This window comes from Salmo salar, chromosome 16 (genome assembly GCF_965601325.2).
Source record: "Salmo salar chromosome 16, fSalSal1, whole genome shotgun sequence".
In the NCBI taxonomy this organism is placed as follows: Eukaryota; Metazoa; Chordata; class Actinopteri; order Salmoniformes; family Salmonidae; genus Salmo; species Salmo salar.
Window position 1 is genome coordinate 69,375,398 of NC_138306.1, and position 19,008 is coordinate 69,394,405.

The 19,008-nt window shown below is 39.3% G+C and overlaps 2 protein-coding genes across 5 annotated transcripts in view; both read left to right on the forward strand.

The window, feature by feature from the left end:
• Positions 1-5,659, forward strand: part of LOC106574435 (nck-associated protein 5) — a 164,906-nt gene extending 159,247 nt beyond the window's left edge. For 3 of the 4 annotated variants that reach the window (XM_014150324.3, XM_045697632.2, XM_014150325.3), the window contains one exon: positions 3,055-5,659. In XM_014150324.3, the coding sequence (XP_014005799.3) occupies positions 3,055-3,378 (324 nt within the window). In that variant the 3' untranslated portion in view covers positions 3,379-5,659. The remainder of the gene's footprint in view (positions 1-3,054) is intronic. The other variant, XR_014380957.1, reaches the window with a different exon arrangement.
• A 645-nt stretch (positions 5,660-6,304) lies between these two features.
• On the forward strand, positions 6,305-15,555 carry LOC106574457 (ly6/PLAUR domain-containing protein 1). Its single transcript, XM_014150354.3, has 3 exons — positions 6,305-6,646; positions 9,817-9,951; positions 14,069-15,555. The coding sequence occupies exons 1-3, from the start codon at positions 6,598-6,600 to the stop codon at positions 14,302-14,304; spliced, it is 420 nt and encodes a 139-aa protein (XP_014005829.1). The 5' UTR covers positions 6,305-6,597; the 3' UTR covers positions 14,305-15,555.
• The last annotated feature ends 3,453 nt before the right edge of the window (positions 15,556-19,008 follow it).

Here is a 19,008-nt window from a genome sequence, read left to right on the forward strand (position 1 = left end):
AGGTTACACAGCAATATTCCTCATAACTATATAATATCTGTGTCACACCTTCTCTCCAGCTACTTGTAACAGCTTGTTACCTGGAGCACTAATGCAATGGGGAGAGAGAGGGATGTTTTTGGTCTTGGACATGCAATTGGAAATAGAAGTACAGACATGTAAGATGTGCTTCAGATGACAGACTTTCAAATCAAATTTTGGGCCGGAATGTTATGAGTTATTTGTAATTTTGTAAATATCAGAGGTGTATTTTTTTATACACCTGACACCAAGTGTAGAGAAAAAGTATTGTCTCTCAAGGCCCACATGCATATATATATATATATCAATTGTATGCCAGCTGCTACTGCCTATACGTACATACACAACAGTATACCATTAGTGGTATATGAACAATAAATATTTCAGACACACAACAATTGTCCAGAATCCCAGTCAGGGAGAAGAACAGCCATTCTCTCTTTGGACTCCTTATCGACTTACTCTTAACACCTTTAGAAAGTAAGAATGTTTCCAACGTATATATATTATTTTAGAATCCCAGGTACCCAAGACATTCCCATTGAACTGAAATACCTCAGTGTTGCTAGATGATAACCAATTAGCCGTTGACAAGCTCTTTTTCCACCTGATGTGCCCCTGAGGCGATGTTTTCCTGTGTGTTCCGTTGTAAAGGATACACTTCAACTGGCTCCTTAGGTGCCTTCGGATTGTCAAGGTCTGCACGGAGGTTGGTTTCGACCCACAAACAAGAGTGGTAATTGTGTTTCACCAAATCAAATTCAATCACAGATAAGAATCCCTCCTACTGAGATAGAGAGCTCAGTGTTGTTAGGAGAAGAACAGGACCATGATTGCTGTTCCTCACTGTCAAAGGCACTGAACGAAAGGCCACCCCAATTCCAATCACTGATCACAATCAAGTCATACACCCTCTACTTGGCTCTCATGGTCTTCCACATCCATGCACCTGTAGACTCCACTACACTGGCACATACTATACGGTTGGTTTCCCGGACCCAGATTGAGCGTAGTCTTGGACTAAAAAGCATTTTCGATGTAGCACTTTTGATTCTCCAGTAACTTTGCTAGAATGGAGATGTGTCATGGTGCAGATTTGAATCACATTAGTTTTTATCACCAACCCTTGAATTATCATTATTAGTCACTGTACCTCAAAAGTGATATTTTTCAGAAGTCTAGGGTATTTCTGATTTTTCTATGTGCTGATTTATTACATGAAGAATATCTAACCCGCGGTGCCTGTGTTTAGAATGCATTATTGTAAACTGCCAGATTGTTAGCAAAATGGTTCTGGGCTGGAGTTCCTGGGAGGAAAGCCATTTCTAAGAGGCACCTGGCAGTGAACACTTAATGATGAGGAGTTAGTGCAACCCCGAGGGCAGTCTATACCCCTGGTAATACGGTAATACCTCTGTGTACTCTCCACCCAGGAAGTGTGTGGATGGCTTGGCCCCTTCGGTAGATTGGCTGGAGGAAAATCCAGTTACCCAGAGAATTGTGTTTACCTTTACCACAGATAAAATGTAGCCAGAGAGCACAGGCTCCTTCTAACGATTCCTCAAATTATTTCAAGATTCCTCAGTGCATTTCTGCATAAATATTTCCATTAAGATATTCTAATAGTTATTGACCAAGGTTGAATTACACATCACTTTTTTTCTACTGAAGATGTGTTTTGTATTCACTGTGGTTAGATGTATGACTGTATGTGGGAAAAATGCATTATGCATGATTTCTGTGATTATGCTAGATTGGAGATGCAGAGCTTTTATATGTACTTTATATATATATATATATATATATATATATATATATATGTATGTATCTCAATGGGGACTTCTCCTATTGTTGTGTTGCCAATTTACTTAAGGGTGGTGGAATGGCTTGGAGGCGTTTTCCATGAAAGAAGCCAATGAGTTCAGCGACCACACACGATAAAAGTGTACATGCCAAAAATATTTCTCAAAAGTACATAAACAACAGGACCTAGAGGGCTCTAGGGATTCATCCTGAAACTGCAACATTAATGCTGCAATCTGGGATTTATTTCTTTAGAAAAATGGCAGCCCCACTCTTGTTGTGGTATATTCCTCAAGAATCAAAGGATTGAAATCTCCATTGAACAGATACCCAGATACCACATTATACCTTTAAGTTAGATTCTCTGTGCATACCAAAACACCTGTCAATATGCAAAATGATACACAGCAGCGGTTTTCTCTACAGTATATTTGAGGTTAAGCCATTTGCGTTAATTTATGGCGAGACGAAGCCGGCCACCGTTTCCCTCGTTTCTTTTTTAACAACATGGACTCCTGACAAAAATATAATACGCTGTGTTAAAACAGCTACGAAGGAGAATCTCTCTCTCTCTCGCTCCTCTCTCTCTCTCTCTCTCTCTCTCTCTCTCTCTCTCTCTCTCTCCTCTCTCTCTCTCTCTCTCACGGCAGATTCCCCCAGACAGACTCATTGGGCCTTAAGCATGGGAGGAGAATGAACAAAGCTCTCAATAAATCAATGCGATACTCGGGAATGGCAGTCAAATTGCTTTGTAGTGTTGCATTACGCTGAAGTAGATGTACACTGAGTGTACAAAACAGTTCCATGACATAGACTGACCTCGCGAGTCAACATTGGCCAGCATCCCTGTGGAACACTTTGGACACCCTGTAGAGTCCATGCCCCGACGAATGAGGCTGTTCTGAGGGCAAAAGGGGGTGTAACTCAATATTAGGAAGGTGTTCCTAATGTTTTGTACACTCAGTGTAAAGTCAGCATGACAGCCTTGTTTTTGTTGTTTCTGGATATTCTTTGTTGAGAGACCGAGTGACAGATAGCTCCTTTCTCCATATCGTTTCATATAAGTAATCTGGGACAGCTTTGTTGTTTGAATACCAGATTGGCCCTTTTTAAAGTATGACGATAATAATGTGCTGCAGTGTGGACACAGTGTGGACTCAGTGTGGGCAGATGACAAAAACACCTCTCGTCTCATTTTCTCCTCTCTTGTTTGTCTTGTTGTTGCTGTAGAAAGGGAATCAAGTGGACATGACGACAGGCGGCTGCGGAGGAGGGGTCCAGGCCGGCTCCAGAGACGTGTCCATGGATTCCCTGAACAAGCTGAACAGCAGTGGGTTGGGGCTGTACCCGGAGACAGAGCTAAGGCCTAGTAGCGGTGACTGCTCCTGTTCCGCAGGGGAGAGAGAAGAGGACTGCTGCAGCAGGGCTGACAACGAGCCCTCGTCGTCCAGCTACTACTCCAACAAGCCCGGGGCGGAGCGTGTGGGTTCTCTCAGCGATTCGCTTTACGACAGCTTCTCCTCATGCACCAGTCAAGGCTCCAACGATGTGTAGAGTAAGAAAGTGGAGGCCGTGGGCGATTCTGTTGGAGTCCTCTGCTACTCCCACCAACCGAAGCACTTAGGTCACAAGGAAGGAAGGGATGTCATAGGTGATGTCATAAGATAAGGACGTGAACCCAGACTGTACGGTATGCATGACCTCTGAGCTGGACAATTAAACTATAGGCTACAACAGTACCACCGTTCAAGGTGTGGAAAGCAATGTTAGAAATTGTCTTCTTGCATTATATATTTTTCCCCGAAGGGGGAATATTTTTTTTTAATCATTGCACTGTAACAAATACTGTACAAAGTTTTTAAGGAATTCAACTTGAAGACACAACTAGAGTAAATACCACCAAATCCAAATCAAACCAATCAGTAATATCATCAGGAGCAACTGATGATGCCTAGTAGTGTGAAGCAATACCTAAAGAATCATAATATGTGCAAAAAAATATTACGGTTGTTGGATGTGGATAGATGGTTTTCTCACAGATCATTATTTCTCAAATGATTTCTCAAATGTTTTACTGCCACAGTGTTGTATGCCATAATGGCAGGCCGACACACCACAACTACCATCATGCAATACACTGCAACCCATACCATACAATCATAGCTCCTAAAGCCATTGGCTCAAACGTGTACGATTTCTAGACTGCTGTGGTATCTTGAAAGTTGCATGGTGAACTAAAATGTGACACACACACACACACACATTAGAACAAGAACAAATAATGTATTTTATTTTTTAAGTGTCGTGATTTATACTTTATATTAAGTGACCTAAATACATGCATATGCACATTTAATTGAACCACCAGTACTGTGGAATCTTAAAGAATAGTATCCTGCATATTGAATGTACTGGAGTCAGTATTGACTTTGAGTTGTAGTACAGATTGAGAAATACATGATCAATCATTTCTACCAGCAAGTCAAAACTGTCATACTGAACTTCAACTGCTGTGTAGTGGCTTAACGGGATACTTTGGGATATTTGGCAATGAAGCCTTTTATCTTCTTCCCAAGTCAGATGAACTCATGGATGCCATTATTATGTCTCTGCATCCAGTATGAAGGAAGTTAGAGTTAGTTGTGTGAGCTAATGCTAACTAGTGTTAGCGCAATGACTGGAAGTATATGGTATCTACTAGCATGTTTGCAGTTACCATAGACTTCCAGTCATTATGCTAACATTATTTAGCAATGTCCTTCAAACTGCCCATAGAGACATAAAAATGGTATCCACGAATTCATCTGACTCTGGGGAAGTAGAAAAAAATCCTGAATTATCCCTTTAAGCAATCACCGTGCCATCACCATTGTACTTGGGTCACTCAGTATTTAATGTAAACATAGAACTGAACTAGTGTCAGAATGGTACTTATGAATCAGAAACTTCTGTTTGCTTCAATAACATATTTGCGGAGCAAGGTCTATGCTAGTAGCTCAGGGAAAATGCAACGCGTATACCTAGTTACCTTGAATATAAGGTTACAACTCATGGAAAATACTGTCATTTTTTTAAACGGAAAACAGACATTTTTTGAAAAGTAAAGCCTTCATGAACTGCAAGATAACATAACTGTTGAAACTGTGTCTCTTGTAGCATCATAAAACACTTATTTTTTTGTATATTTTGTTTGTGTTAAAAACTGCAATTAAATTAATATCAGAATGGAGCATTGCTGACTGGTATATGCAATTTAAAACATGTAATAATTGTGTAATGTTTGCCAATCATTCAACCTATATGTCTATTGATTGAGAACGGTTCAACTTTTCTTGATCGTTTCCTCGTTTTGTGACTTCCTGTAGGGTTTGTCGATACAAAATGTTTTATTTTGTCGAATAAAAGCTACTACTGCAACCTTTTATCACTTTATCCTATAACACATTTGACACGTAGTGGGAATAAATCATCACGCCAAACGTGCGTAATTTGATTCTGGTGCTAATCAAAAACAGACTGTGTAAGTTTCATTGTTTGAACAATTTTCCATGAAACTGTTAATAATATGTAAGGAGAGTCTTGCTAAGACCATAATGTGTATTTTTCTAGCTGACGAGTATTTATATCCCACTTTTTGTACATGGAACTGTATAGTGGTGTTTAATTGTCCTACTTCACATCTCTGCTTGATTGTTCCTTTGTAAGAGAACCTGTTACCAGCAGTGTTAGTTTGGTAATTACGTGTGCAATTTTGGCTGTTACATTAGACTTTTAATGCTATATTTTATGTAATAATTTCCCAGACAAATAAAAAGAAATTATGTCCTATTTTAAATTTGGTGCAGCTTCCGTAACTGTTGGAGGTTGACGTTTGTGTGTGTGCGTGTGCGTTCAGTATCATATACTGTAGTCAAATGTAAGGTACTGTAGTCATAAGGAACAGTGAGATCTTCGCTGATCTTTGCCATTGCGCTCATAAATGTGTAACTGAAATATCGGTAAGTAGGCTAGAGCAGGGAATTGTTAATAATGGCAAGGGAAGGTTTGAGCCAAGTCCTGCCTTCAAATGCTTGCCGTAAAGCTCATGTCATAGTCTTCAACTACAAAACGTGTTAAACGTATAGCCTGTGTTCACTGAGCTTCACTCTCTTTGACAGTGCTTATAAAGCAGGGGTATTTATAACAATTAGAGTCTCTTGATGGGTAATTATGTGACTATAAATAAAAGTAATTAATTCAGCCACCCAAGAGTGACTTCCAAACATTCTCTCTCGCTCTCTCTCCCATCTCCCATCTCTCTCTCTCTCTAACTGAAACATACAAGATCCATAACAGACACAGAAGATCCATAAGATGATCTCAACAAATGTATTTAATGAATAGTAGCCTTTCTAAATCTGGTTAAATGTGCATGGCTGCCAACGGTGCACTCCATGTCCAAAAGCCTATCCAATGGTGACCATTTCATATTTGGAGGCAATTAAACAGTCACTGATCTGCGTGTGTAGGATATGAGTGATTGAAGAATTGCTTCCATGCCACGATCTTTCATCACGTGGTACGTTTTACGATTTATCCTCATCCAATTTCACTGGAATTCCGCAACGTAGTCTCTCTAACCGCAGAGCTCGCCCTCGTTCAGCGCTGCGCATCACATTCCTCGCAGCAGAATGTGCTCTCACACATTGATGCCACGGATCCATCTAAGGGTTTTGCTTTCGTTTTAAGTTCACCTGGTCTGATGTGTTCCTCTATAGTGTCATTTGGGAGAGGATGTTGCTTCTCACTTATGCAACTTTGCTTGGAATTTTCCTCAAAACAGGTATGCTAAACTTTGGAGACTGCGTAATCTTACATGTGTTGGCTTGCTGCGTTGTATTCTGATGCTGAGAGCATTTCCTCAAGTGATGTGTCAACGTTTCCATGTATTCCAATCTAATTCAAGTTTGGATTACGTTTAAATGATTTTGGGGAGCTTTTTTTTGTCGGATGAAAACAATTAAATCGTTTTCAGAAGTCCAATAGAGGTCTGGTAATGCCAACAGTGAGGCAGGCGCGCAGGAGGTTACCATTGCAGATCAAATCATCTCGTTAAATGCATTTATAACTGTCTTGGAATAAGAAATTGTGACACAGATTCTTGTATTTAACATTTGTAATGACACTTGCGCTCCAGCTAGAGAAAATATGTCACCTTAGGTCATAATTGCGTCTGTAAAACTATTGCGCATATCACTTGTGCAAAGGCAATTTTTCAAAATGTGATTTAGGCTACTATTTTACATATCTTTGCTTGAATTGAATGATATTGTTTAAAAATGTAAACGTTAAATAATAGAGCGTGACATGCTCTGACAAATAATGCGTGACAAATAATAGAGCGTGACATTGAACGTTATTCCATATTTGGAGCGTCGTTCTGATCTCACAATTGCCCTACATGGCATGCTAATTCGGCTATTGAATATTCCGATTAATTGCTACTAAACATGACTAGACACCATTACAGGTGAAGAATGTATTCACACATTTTATAAAGCAGAAGGACATGTTTAGGCCACTCATTATCAATAGCTAATTAATAGCTCTCTAATTGACAACACAGATGCAATTCAACATTTTATTTTACAGGTGTAGGCATTCCATCAAGCTCAAGTGATAAGGAACTTGATTGATCAACAGTTGTCAGCTCAGGTGAATGTAATAAACTCAAGCACCATTTTTTAGTGGGTGTTAAAGGAGCTGATCTACCACTCCATGAACACCTGTGATGAATATTAATATCACTAAATATGCAGAGAATAACAAAGCTGTCTCACTTCAGATGACTGTGGAAGGAAAATACAGCATTTACGATAGATGACGGCAAATAAACTGATTTCTCAATCCACATGGGTCACCTTATAGCAATGATTTGGTAATAACGTATACAAACGGTGGTAATGTAGTTGTTAAAAAAAGGTTCAGGTAAAATGACAATGATAATCTTATGTCAGTGGAGTAGTCCGCATTGTCATTCCAACATACATCCACCGATTATATCATCAGAATGATGTGACAATCAGCCGCTCAGAGCTTTTCCAGTCCATATTTCCAGTTCAACACATTGCACATGGCATATGAACAGTGGCGTGTAAGAACTTGATCTCGCCAAAAAATGCCTCTGGTGTAAATAACATACAAATGTTCTCTTCGTTCTGAGTTGGATGTGCTGCATTTGGTTAACATACTCACTCCTTAAACATCATCTTCGCTGTTAGCAGAAATTACTTCTAAATAACTTGAGGATGTTTTTATCTCAGTGAAAACTGTATTGAAGAACAATATGAACAGTATAGACAATATGTACATAACTTTATGCTTGCCTAAATGTTAATTATATATAGTATCAATAGCCAGTGGTTTATAGAGGACAAATACATTACAGTGTAGAATGTGTTTAGGCACTTTATGAGACTCTATTGCTCGGTTGATGGATGGAGTTTTGAAGCATTTATCTTTTTTTAAAGTAATTACACTCTGATTTTTGTTTTGGATCCTTTTCAATTTAATTTGTACTTGATGGCGCTGTCAGACTGGGAGATGAATGACTGTCGCCATTTCAATAATTAGAACACAGTACTAACTGTCACGGAGAACAAATGACCTGAAACTGTGGCACTTGAGAACATTTTGAATGATTGTTTTTCATTGCACAGTCATGCATGTTTCTGCTAAACCCCCATGTGTAAACCCTGAATCAGATTGTGCTATCCATCGGTATCCTCGATTAAATTCTCTAGATTTTTCTTCCCTGTGAAACAACTTTGCATGAATAGCCAACCATCTGTTAATCTCAATTTCAATTTAATTCCAATGAGTCAAGTTAGAATGAATTCATCTCATTTTAAGTCAGTGCTGGAGCAACTGCTTCATTGAGTGTGTGGATAAAGCACTTTGTCTGAAACACTCTGGCTTGATTGTTTGGACCTGTAGTAGTCAGAATGGCAATTATTATTTTAGTGGGTAAAGTTGAGTGGCCTTTTTCCCTGCACAGATACAGTATGCCCAGCTTCCACACACAATTATGTCTGACGGCTCTATATTAAGTTTAGTTGGCAAGTAAATGAGAGTATGGATTTATATTGTTGAAACGTATTTGTTCATTATTTTCAGTCAAAATCCCTTTATCCTGACTCCAGATCTGTTTGTGCACTAAACAACTCCTCTCTGCTGTGTTTCTTTGTTGTCATGACAAACGTGTATGCAGTCAGAGAAGTATGTGTTTGTGTGACTCATCAGTGCTTCCTGTGGTGGGGTACAGAAATGTCATCATATTAGCTCAAAGTCCTATTGTCTGATATTTGTAACATGTCCGCATGTGTAAGGATAGCGTCAACATCGTCTCTCCCACATTAAATGCTCTTTGAGATAATCTTCACATGTGTTATTCATCAAGGAGATCCAGTCTTGCAAATAGGGATCAAGTTGACTTTCAAAATGCCAGCAAAGAGACTTTTTCATTTCAAAGATGCATTTGTCTCTCCTCGAGGATACAGTTCCTGATCTGTGGTAATGGCAATAGATCACGAAAACACTTATTCTTGATTAGCTGGGAGGAAAACATGGGAGGCTGAAAGGCTCCAGATGAACAAGGGATAAGACTAATGACTGAACTGCAGACCTGGGTGCACAGCATAACATTTTCAAATCTTTCAAATGAGATTTTAGGCCTAATCTTTCAAATAGTTTCAGCGTTTTGATCGAGCCCGTCTGGAGTGCTAGTTGAGTGGGGTTGCTCTGCACTTTTCTGACTACTCCATTGGTTCCATTGTGCCGGGAAAGCTCAATCAAGCACAGCCAAACAAATTTGAAAGAATTTGCCTCTAGTCTCTCTTGACCAACATTCATAGACTAATGAGATAATGAGATATATGCCAGATACTGGTGAACTGTTCTTGTGGACTTTTTTTTTTTTACCCTTGTGGTTCTTCCTGTCTCTCTCTTGTACAGGTTATGCTCTCCAGATCCAGTGTTACCAGTGTGAGGAGGTGAAGAACAATGAATGCTCCACGCCGGAGTTCATTGTCAACTGCACGGTCAACGTGCAGGACATGTGTCAGAAAGAGGTACTGGTGAAGAAGGATGGTAAGAAAACAGCGTCTTCTGAGCAATCCCATTCCTTTCATCATTTGCTCTTTATTGGATAGAGATAGTGGGAGAGTAGTACCTTCTCACTGCCGCTGTATCTCCGCCACAGCAGAGCGTGAGGTTCAGTCTGACGACAGAGACCAGTGAGAGAGAGAGAGACAGGGAGGTTGGGGGATCTGTTTTGTGTCAGAAGGGTGTGGGCCGGATTCGAACCCACGCCGACACAATATAAATGTGGTCTGCAGCTAGACCACCCCAGGGCACACTGCCTTCTCTGACACCTACCGTACCATGTAAAACCAAGCCACACCGGACTGTGACACTTTTAACATGTGACCTAAATAAGATATATTTTCCTCTTTCATGTACTTCCTCTCTATCTCTGAATTTAGTGCAACTGATCTATAGGGTCTCCTTGTAACGTCAACAAATGAGATCATAAACTAGGCCTATACGTATGCCCACTACATCAATTGGGACCTATCAAAGAATCTCCATAGATGAAGAGGCTATTACCATAGTTCATTCATGGTTTATGGCTCATATTATTTTAATGGGATTATCCCAAAGGGTGGTTAACCCCTTGGTTGCTGTTTGCTGTACTCAGTTGATCCATGCAATATTTTTTATTATAAACTGGGTGGTTCGAGCTCTGAATGCTGATTGTCTGACAGCCGTGGTATATCAGACATTTGTTGGTACTGCTGTAATTACATTGGTAACCCGTTTATAATAGCAACAAGACACCTCGGGGGGTTTGTGGTATATGGCCAATATACCACAATTAAAGGCTGTATCCAGGCACTCTGCGTTGCGCTGTGCATAAGAACAGCCGTTAGCAGTGGTATATTGCCCATACACCACACCCCTTCGTGCCTTATTGCTTAACCCTCCAGCTGTGTTCCGGTCAAATTGGACCTATTTACAAGTTTTCTCTCCGATAAATGTAGTTCATTTAATCTGATTGTCATAAGGTTCCATGACTTTGTCCACACAGGGCAACTGAACTCACAAAATAAATGTTGATGATTTTCATAAAATTTTGGGTGTTTTATTTAACTTTTGTACACCTGTGATGTTCCTGGTCAGAAATGACCGGTCATTAGAAATGAATGGGTGAGAATACAATTAGTGTATAAAATTGAGTTCAGGCACATGCCCATTCATCAGATGGACACACTTCCTCTCCCAGACCCCCACATGCATGTGTGTTTGAGCACGCACGCGCGCGCGCACACACACACACACACACACACACACACACACACACACACACACACACACACACACACACACCTCACTCCCCTTCTTTGGCTTCCATGGCAACCCCGACGGGAACCTTTCCCCAATAGAATCTTTCCCAACAGGAACCACACCTGTTGGCATTCTCACAAACAATCGCAACATTGTTCCAATAATATATAGAACTTTTCTCAGGCTCTGGTATAAAAAGCTTTTTTGAGGCCTTGCTCACAATTCATTCTGTGGCAGCACAATGACCAAACGATATACTGTATGTGAGGCTCTTGATCATATCTTTGATCATAACACTGGTGAGGAGGAGAGAGTCCTTGTTAAACTTTGACACAAAGTAGTCTGAGATAAATAGAACACTATGTTTCATCTGAGTATTTGTTATTGTCAAAATAATCCATACATTATGCTTTTTTACTCATAAACGAGTTGTATGAGCTCAGGTCAACGAGGCCTACAAGCCATAAATAGCAAATAGAAGTTCAAAACTTGTAATGTTCACAAGAACTTAAGTTGCTAAAAAGATATGACATAAAATTAGGTGATAATATATGTATCATTATGGATTTCTAATCAGCTTTAATGGGGGCGGTCATTTTGGACCCGGAACACAGAATGAATTAACATGAAACGAACACAACAAGAGGGTTTATGAGAGAACGCCCTTCAAATACACTAGGCCTATTGATCCTACCACATCCAATGTTATGTACAGTATGTCATTTGTGATCAAATGTATGCTTCCAATTACAAGAGCATACATTGTTTTTACCAAGACCGCCAAAGCAAGATTGTCCTTAGCGAGTGTTTTATGCCCAAACTATGTCTCTGAACATGATGGTTAACAAGATTCATCACTCAAAGGCAATAATCTACGGCAATAATGTCATGAACAAATGTACTGTTGTGTAATGGTTTGAATAACCTTAAGATAAGGATTCACTTTTGTGTGAAATGCACATGCTTACAATATATTCACAAATCTTTTCCAGCCTCTGCACTCTTTAGAAAGGTCTTCTGAGTCATTTGATTCAAATGCGATGTTGGCAAAGGGATTCTTATGTGCTTCTGTAAGCAGATAAACAGAAAATTCATGCAAACTTTTATTCTAACATGAAACCTTCTAGCAATGTTGGTAATGAATGTGTTCCTTAATTTGATCATTTCATATAATGTCAGCCTGAGACCAGGAGCCTAACTAATTATCTTTATATGCAGCAACCTCAATTTATCACAAATAATGAATTTGCGAATTACCACAATGTTATCGGCGGAAAGAAACACTTGCATAATGTGTTTATGATATGTGAAGACATCTGTAACGTAATCCTCAGGGAAAGTTGGCTTTTGCACGTGAATTGGTGCCAGCTTAGTCTGTACCCATTCCTCCCCCCAACAAAGGTTTGGGAACTTGGTTTGTTTTACTGTCAGTTCTAAATGTGCATAGTGATGAAGTATGGAACAAAGCAGAGGGTTGATTAAGCTGAAGTTGCATTGTTAACTCTGTCAAACTTAATAGCAGTAATCAGGGGCTGGTGCAGACTGAAATGGTCTACTTTTGTCTTGAAGGCTTGTCTGACATCTTTGAGACAAAACAAGAATATTGTCTTGCATTTACAAATTTACACTTCGTCTGACAGCTCATCTGTTATTATTTCAAGAGAAAGACGAGTAAATTAGAGCAGCAAAGTTTTGATGTAACTTTTAACGTGACTAGCAGTTCTCTTCCCCCCCTTTCATCTACCTCTTTCATCTATTTCCTCTCTACGCTTTCATTTGAACTTTTCGTAACACTTCACTTAACGTCGACAGGTATAACGCATTATGCCACAGTTATAATGCAATGTAAGACATGTCTTAAGCACTTATGAACCCCTTCTCATAATTACAGCTCTTTGCAGTCTGTTGACAAATTTCAGCAGAGAACACATGATAAACCTTGTATTAAGATATTATAAGCGTCCATATATGCTTATAACAAGTACTGATGCTTATAGATTCAGTGGAGCTTGAGTCGCATCTCCAGGGTCACCTTGGATTTGTTTGTGTCCAAAAGCGCAGTGTCTATTTCCTAGGAAGGAGTAGGGAGAAATGGGAGTTGAGTCCCTGCAAGGTGTTCATTTATCAGGCAGGGAGACGCAGGCTTTCTTACCACCTCCTATGGTAAGACTAATGGCACAACAACATTTCCATGAAATCAAAACACTCTTATTCATGTGCATTCTCTCGCCACCATATAAATCAAAGCATAGTTTTGTTGCAGTTGTTCCATAGTTTGAGAGCATTATATTCTATGTCGAGATGACATTCTCAATGTTTTATTTTTACAACGGCTCTACAAAGGTTCTAGGCACTTAGAGGATCACCTCCCAGTAATATGAACCATTCCAGTATTGATCAGGATAAAGTTCTGTTAAATTGCAAATGGCACTGAATTACAATATACTGTATGTCTCAAGAATTTCTCACTTGGCTAAGATCCTAAGGCAAATATGTTCAAATCACCACATTTTCTTGATGTGTAATTGTTATTCCTGTTTATTTGTGAAAAAAGGTAGATTAGATATTGCTTTGTCTGATTTTCACAGATATTTGCTTTACGTACAAGAACATGCGATGTAAAAGGGTGAGAGACATGGCATAGGCCAGGCATAACATAAAACAGACACACATTCATGAAAACAAAACAAAAATGACAGTTTACGTACTTTTACCCCTCCCTTCCCCAGTGTTTGTGCTACCTCAGTTTGCTATGAGACTTGGCTCAGTTTCACCAACGGTGTCACTACCTCATATACCTTGACCTGGACTTCCTGTATAGCTTTGCACTATCCCTGACCACTTCTCTCTCCTTCTTCAGGCATATTTTACCGCAAGTCCTGTGCCTCGTCCGGGGCATGCCTCATATCCTCATCAGGCTATCAGCAGTTCTGCACTGGAAGGATCAACTCTGTGTGCATCTCCTGCTGTAACACACCGCTCTGCAATGGGCCCCGGAAGAAGAACCGCCCGGTCCCATCCGCCGCAACATCTTCAATTTCCTCCCTTCTTTTTCTTCTGGTGTCCCTCTCGCTGGTCTCCCTCTCTCTGGCATAGACCTAGAGGCGTCCATTTGTCCCCTCCTCTACCCGAAGATAACACTAGAGTATTATGAGAGTACATAACCATACGTAGTGTATTGGCTACATCAGACTCTAGTGTCATCTTTGGAGAGGAATCCCATACATAAGAGACTATCACAGGAGGTTAGTGGCACCTTAATTGGGGAGAACGGCTTGTGGTAATGACAGGATCAGAATGACTGGAATGGTATCAAACACATCAAGCACATGGTTTCCAGGTGTTTGATGGCATTCCATTTGCTCTGTTCCGGCCATTATTATGAGCCGTTCTCCCCTCAGCAGCCTCCTGTGGACTCTACATCGTCACCTTTGGATTGGATACTCAAGAGCTTCAGACTCTTTGGAAGGATCCCCTTTTATAATCCTGGTGTTTAGAGTTTTTGAGAACTGAATGCTTGCCATTGCCTCCTTCTTCTTTGTCCCTCCCTTGCCCTCCAATCACCCTTTGCTTACTCCGTAGGGTCCCTATTGGGGGCAATGGGCACTGACCTCATCAACGTCGGTGTTCTCCTGTTTATAGGAAGATCGAACGCTTCAGATCAATACTCCTGATGATTAGGAGCCAGACGTGATCATAGTCAGTGAGTACTCAGCAGCCGTTTAGCTGTGAGAATTGTGTTAACTCATGGATCTGAGTGTAGAGATGGCACTGACAGTTGAGGACATTGAGCAGTGAGTTGTAGGGATTTTGGAGATATACTTAGATGTCTGCATCATTTACTACTCGTACAAGTTCTTGTTACAGTAAGTACTAACTGCTGGATCTCATGTCTTATATCATTTGTAAGTAGAGATGTGTGATCTTAATTTGACCAGTTTCTCACAGCAGGAAAATATTCCTACAGCAACTAATCCTACAGAAATGTGAATTATATTGTGGGTTATAATTAATGGACATTTTCGTAGGGGTTGATACATTTTTTGTTTAGGCAAACCAACATTTTAAAGTGGAAAATACAACTTTAGAAGCCTTTAAAAACCTTGAATACACAACAAGTTTGCTTTTCCTGCTGTGCAGAAAATTCCCTGCAAAAACAGGGCGATCAAATTAAGATCCTACATCTGTATATACGCAATTACTTTCTTGGACTTCAAATATTGCTGAAAGACACAAGGGATTTCTTTTTAAACGTTATATAAATTGACATACACTACCATTCAAAAGTTTGGGGTCACTTAGAAATGTCCTTGTTTTTTAAAGAAAAGCACATTTTTTGTCCATTAAAATAACATCAAATTGATCAGAAATACAGTGTAGACATTGTTAATGTTGTAAATGACTATTGTAGCTGAAAACGGCAGCTTTTTTACGGAATATCTACATAGGCGTGCAGAGGCCCATTATCAGCAACCATCACTCCTGTGTTCCAATGGCACATTGTGTTAGCTAATCCGAGTTTATCATTTTAAAAGGCTAATTGATCATTAGAAAACCCTTTTGCAATTATGTTAGCACAGCTGAAAACGGTTGTGCTGATTAAAGAAGCAATTAAACTGGCCTTCTTTAGACTAGTTGAGTATCTGGAGTATCAGCATTTGTGAGTTCGATAACAGGCTTAAAATGTCCAGAAACAAAGAACTTTCTTCTTAAACTCGTCAGTCTATTCTTGTTCTGAGAAATGAAGGCATGCGAGAAATTGCCAAGAAACTGAAGATCTCGTACAACGCTGTGTACTACTCACTTTACAGAACAGAGCAAACTGGCTCTAACCAGAATAGAAAGAGGAGTGAGAGGCCCCGGTGTAAAACTGAGCAAGAGGACAAGAACATTAGGGTGTCTAGTTTGAGAACACAGATCCTCAACTGGCAGTTTTATTAAATAGTACCCGCAGTACTATTTAATGTGAAGAGGCGACTCCGGGATGCTGGCCTTCTAGGCAGAGTTGCAAAGAAAAAGCCATATCTCAGAATGGCCAGTAAAAAGAAAAGATTAAGATGGGCAAAAGAACACAGACACTGGACAGAGGAACTTCGCCTAGAAGGCCAGTATCCCAGAGTAGCCTTCATTTCTCAGAACAAAAATAGACTGACGAGTTTAAGAAGAAACTTCTTTGTTTCTGGACATTTTAAGCCTGTAATCGAACCCACAAATGCTGATGCTCCAGACACTCAACTAGTCTAAAGAAGGCCAGTTTAATTGCTTCTTTAATCAGCACAACCGTTTTCAGCTGTGCTAACATAATTGCAAAAGGGTTTTCTAATGATCAATTAGCCTTTGAAAATGATAAACTCGGATTAGCTAACACAATGTGCCATTGGAACACAGGAGTGATGGTTGCTGACAAATGGGCCTCTGTATGCCTATGTAGATAATCCGTTAAAAATCTGCCGTTTCCAGCTACAATAGTCATTTACAACATTAACAATGTCTACACTGTATTTCTGATCAATTTGATGTATATTAATGGTTAAAAAAATGTGCTTTTCTTTCAAAAAACAAGGACATTTGTAAGTGACCCCAAACTTTTGAACGGTAGTGTATTCAATAACCTGTTATTAGCTGTAGTCATTTACAGGATGATAATAATAATCTGTATCAACATCCAGTTTCAACTTTAAAAACTTTTTGAGGTGTCATTCTTCAAGTATATTTGAAGTCATTCAACAGTCCTTATAGTATAGTTCAGCTTTTTAGTTGTAGAGATTATGCAGTTCCATTATTCATAACTGATTCACAAGTTCACATTAAGGACATTTCAATGCAGGGATGCATATTATTCAATTTTCTGTACAGACATGAGATATGTGGCTGTCATTGCGGGAAGGTCAGATATAAGTATTGGTTATTGTAGCTACCTGCTAAAACTGCTTAGAGGAGCTTTTTAGTGTAGTTGCTCATCTGGAACTATTGATGATGTTAGTATAATGCTCATTCAGCAGCATACGTCCTTTGCAACACATTGACTCACGGAACGCTCACCACGTACGGCGTGTTGTGGAATGGATCACTTAGCTATAAGTGGAGAGGCATAGTTGATGGATACATTTACTCAACAATACATCATGTACAAATATTGCTCATACTTTTATGTCTTACTGAAATCATTTTCTCTCTCTTTCTATTGATGTTTCCTATCTGATGGATTGTCACTTGAAAGTACCAGAGAGCGCACAAGCACAACTACAATATTTTGGATTGTATAAAATGATCCACATGAACCATTGGAGTGAGTGACTGGTCGAAATGTTTCTATTGACCCCTAAAACTGACGTCACTCACGTATATCAGAGTGTATATGACTACTGAATGTTGAAGTGACAATGTGGAGTTCATTTGACAAAAGAGTACAGACAACAGTTCAGTAGGAAATACATGATGGGGTATTTATTTATGTTGGCTAGTGTTTCTTTCTTGGTTCTTGTGCCATGGGCTTTTGCCAGTCATAGTCAGTATTAGCCTAACAGTAGCTTTACAGTCATCTACTTTGCCTTTCTTTTCAGCCGATTCTATTGTCAATTGATGAATTATTTATTCCGATGAAAAGGCAGCACAGAGACTGAAGGGAAGACCATTCTTTTTGAAATACAGCATTTATGAAATGTAAATAGATTTCAGAAACATATCTAATAATTTACTCTCATTATTCTAATACAATTGTATTTTATTTAATTTATTCATTGGCCATTATAATTATTGAAAAGCTTTGTAAAGAGGATAACGTAAGAAGTATGTCATAATTCATCCTTCAAATTAAAAGATAGTGGTTAAATTAAATGATAATGATACAGCTTTTTTTCTCCTTCTGATTTGATGTTTATCTTGAACGTGTAAGGCATTGAACTAACAGGTAGACATGTTTAACAGAATTGGGGTATTATGGGTAATTTTTTTGATGGTCTCCCTTAATTGGTCTTCTGTGAAGAGTGATTGTATATTCTGCCCATGTGAAATGCAAATAAAGAGTTGTGACCAAAAATAGTGCTTCTGAAGCAACAGACTCGCCATTCTGTTTTCAATATGTAATAGACAAATACAATATTTATAATAACATTTTTGATTTTATTTATTTATTTTTCTTCAAAAGGCAGTTTAATGACCTCGGGAGTCTTAAAATGCCAACCTCCTTTGTTGGGGAGTTAAGGCTTGTCTGTAAATGAGACATTGGTCTAGTTAGGTCAGCCTCACACTGGGAGAGAGAGATGGAGGAAGAGAGTGAGGGAGCGAGGGATGCCCGACACAGCCGTGCACCACGTTTAAATGAGAGACACAGGGTGACAGAGGCTGTGAAATATCCTGTCTCGGAGCCTAGCTTGAAATTTCAGTGACCTCCAGCGGCTAAGGCTTTTCTTATTATTCACCACCAGATACAGTACGTACATGTGGACCTTGCTCAACTTATTGAACCGTCTGGAAAATGAATATCACAGGGAGATGTCCCTGCATTTACTATTTCTGTAACTTCCACACAGATAGATGTAGGCTAAGGCAGAATGGAAAACATTGAAGTGGTTTCATCGATTAACGTTGACATCTACAGTTGAAGTTGGAAGTTTACATACACCTTAGCCAAATACATTTAAACTCAGTTTTTCACAATTCCTGACATTTAATCCTAGTAAAAATTCCCTGTTTTAGGTCAGTTAGGATCACCACTTTATTTTAAGAATGTGAAATGTCAGAATAATAGTAGAGAATTATTTATTTCAGCTTTTAATTCTTTCATCACATTCCCAGTGG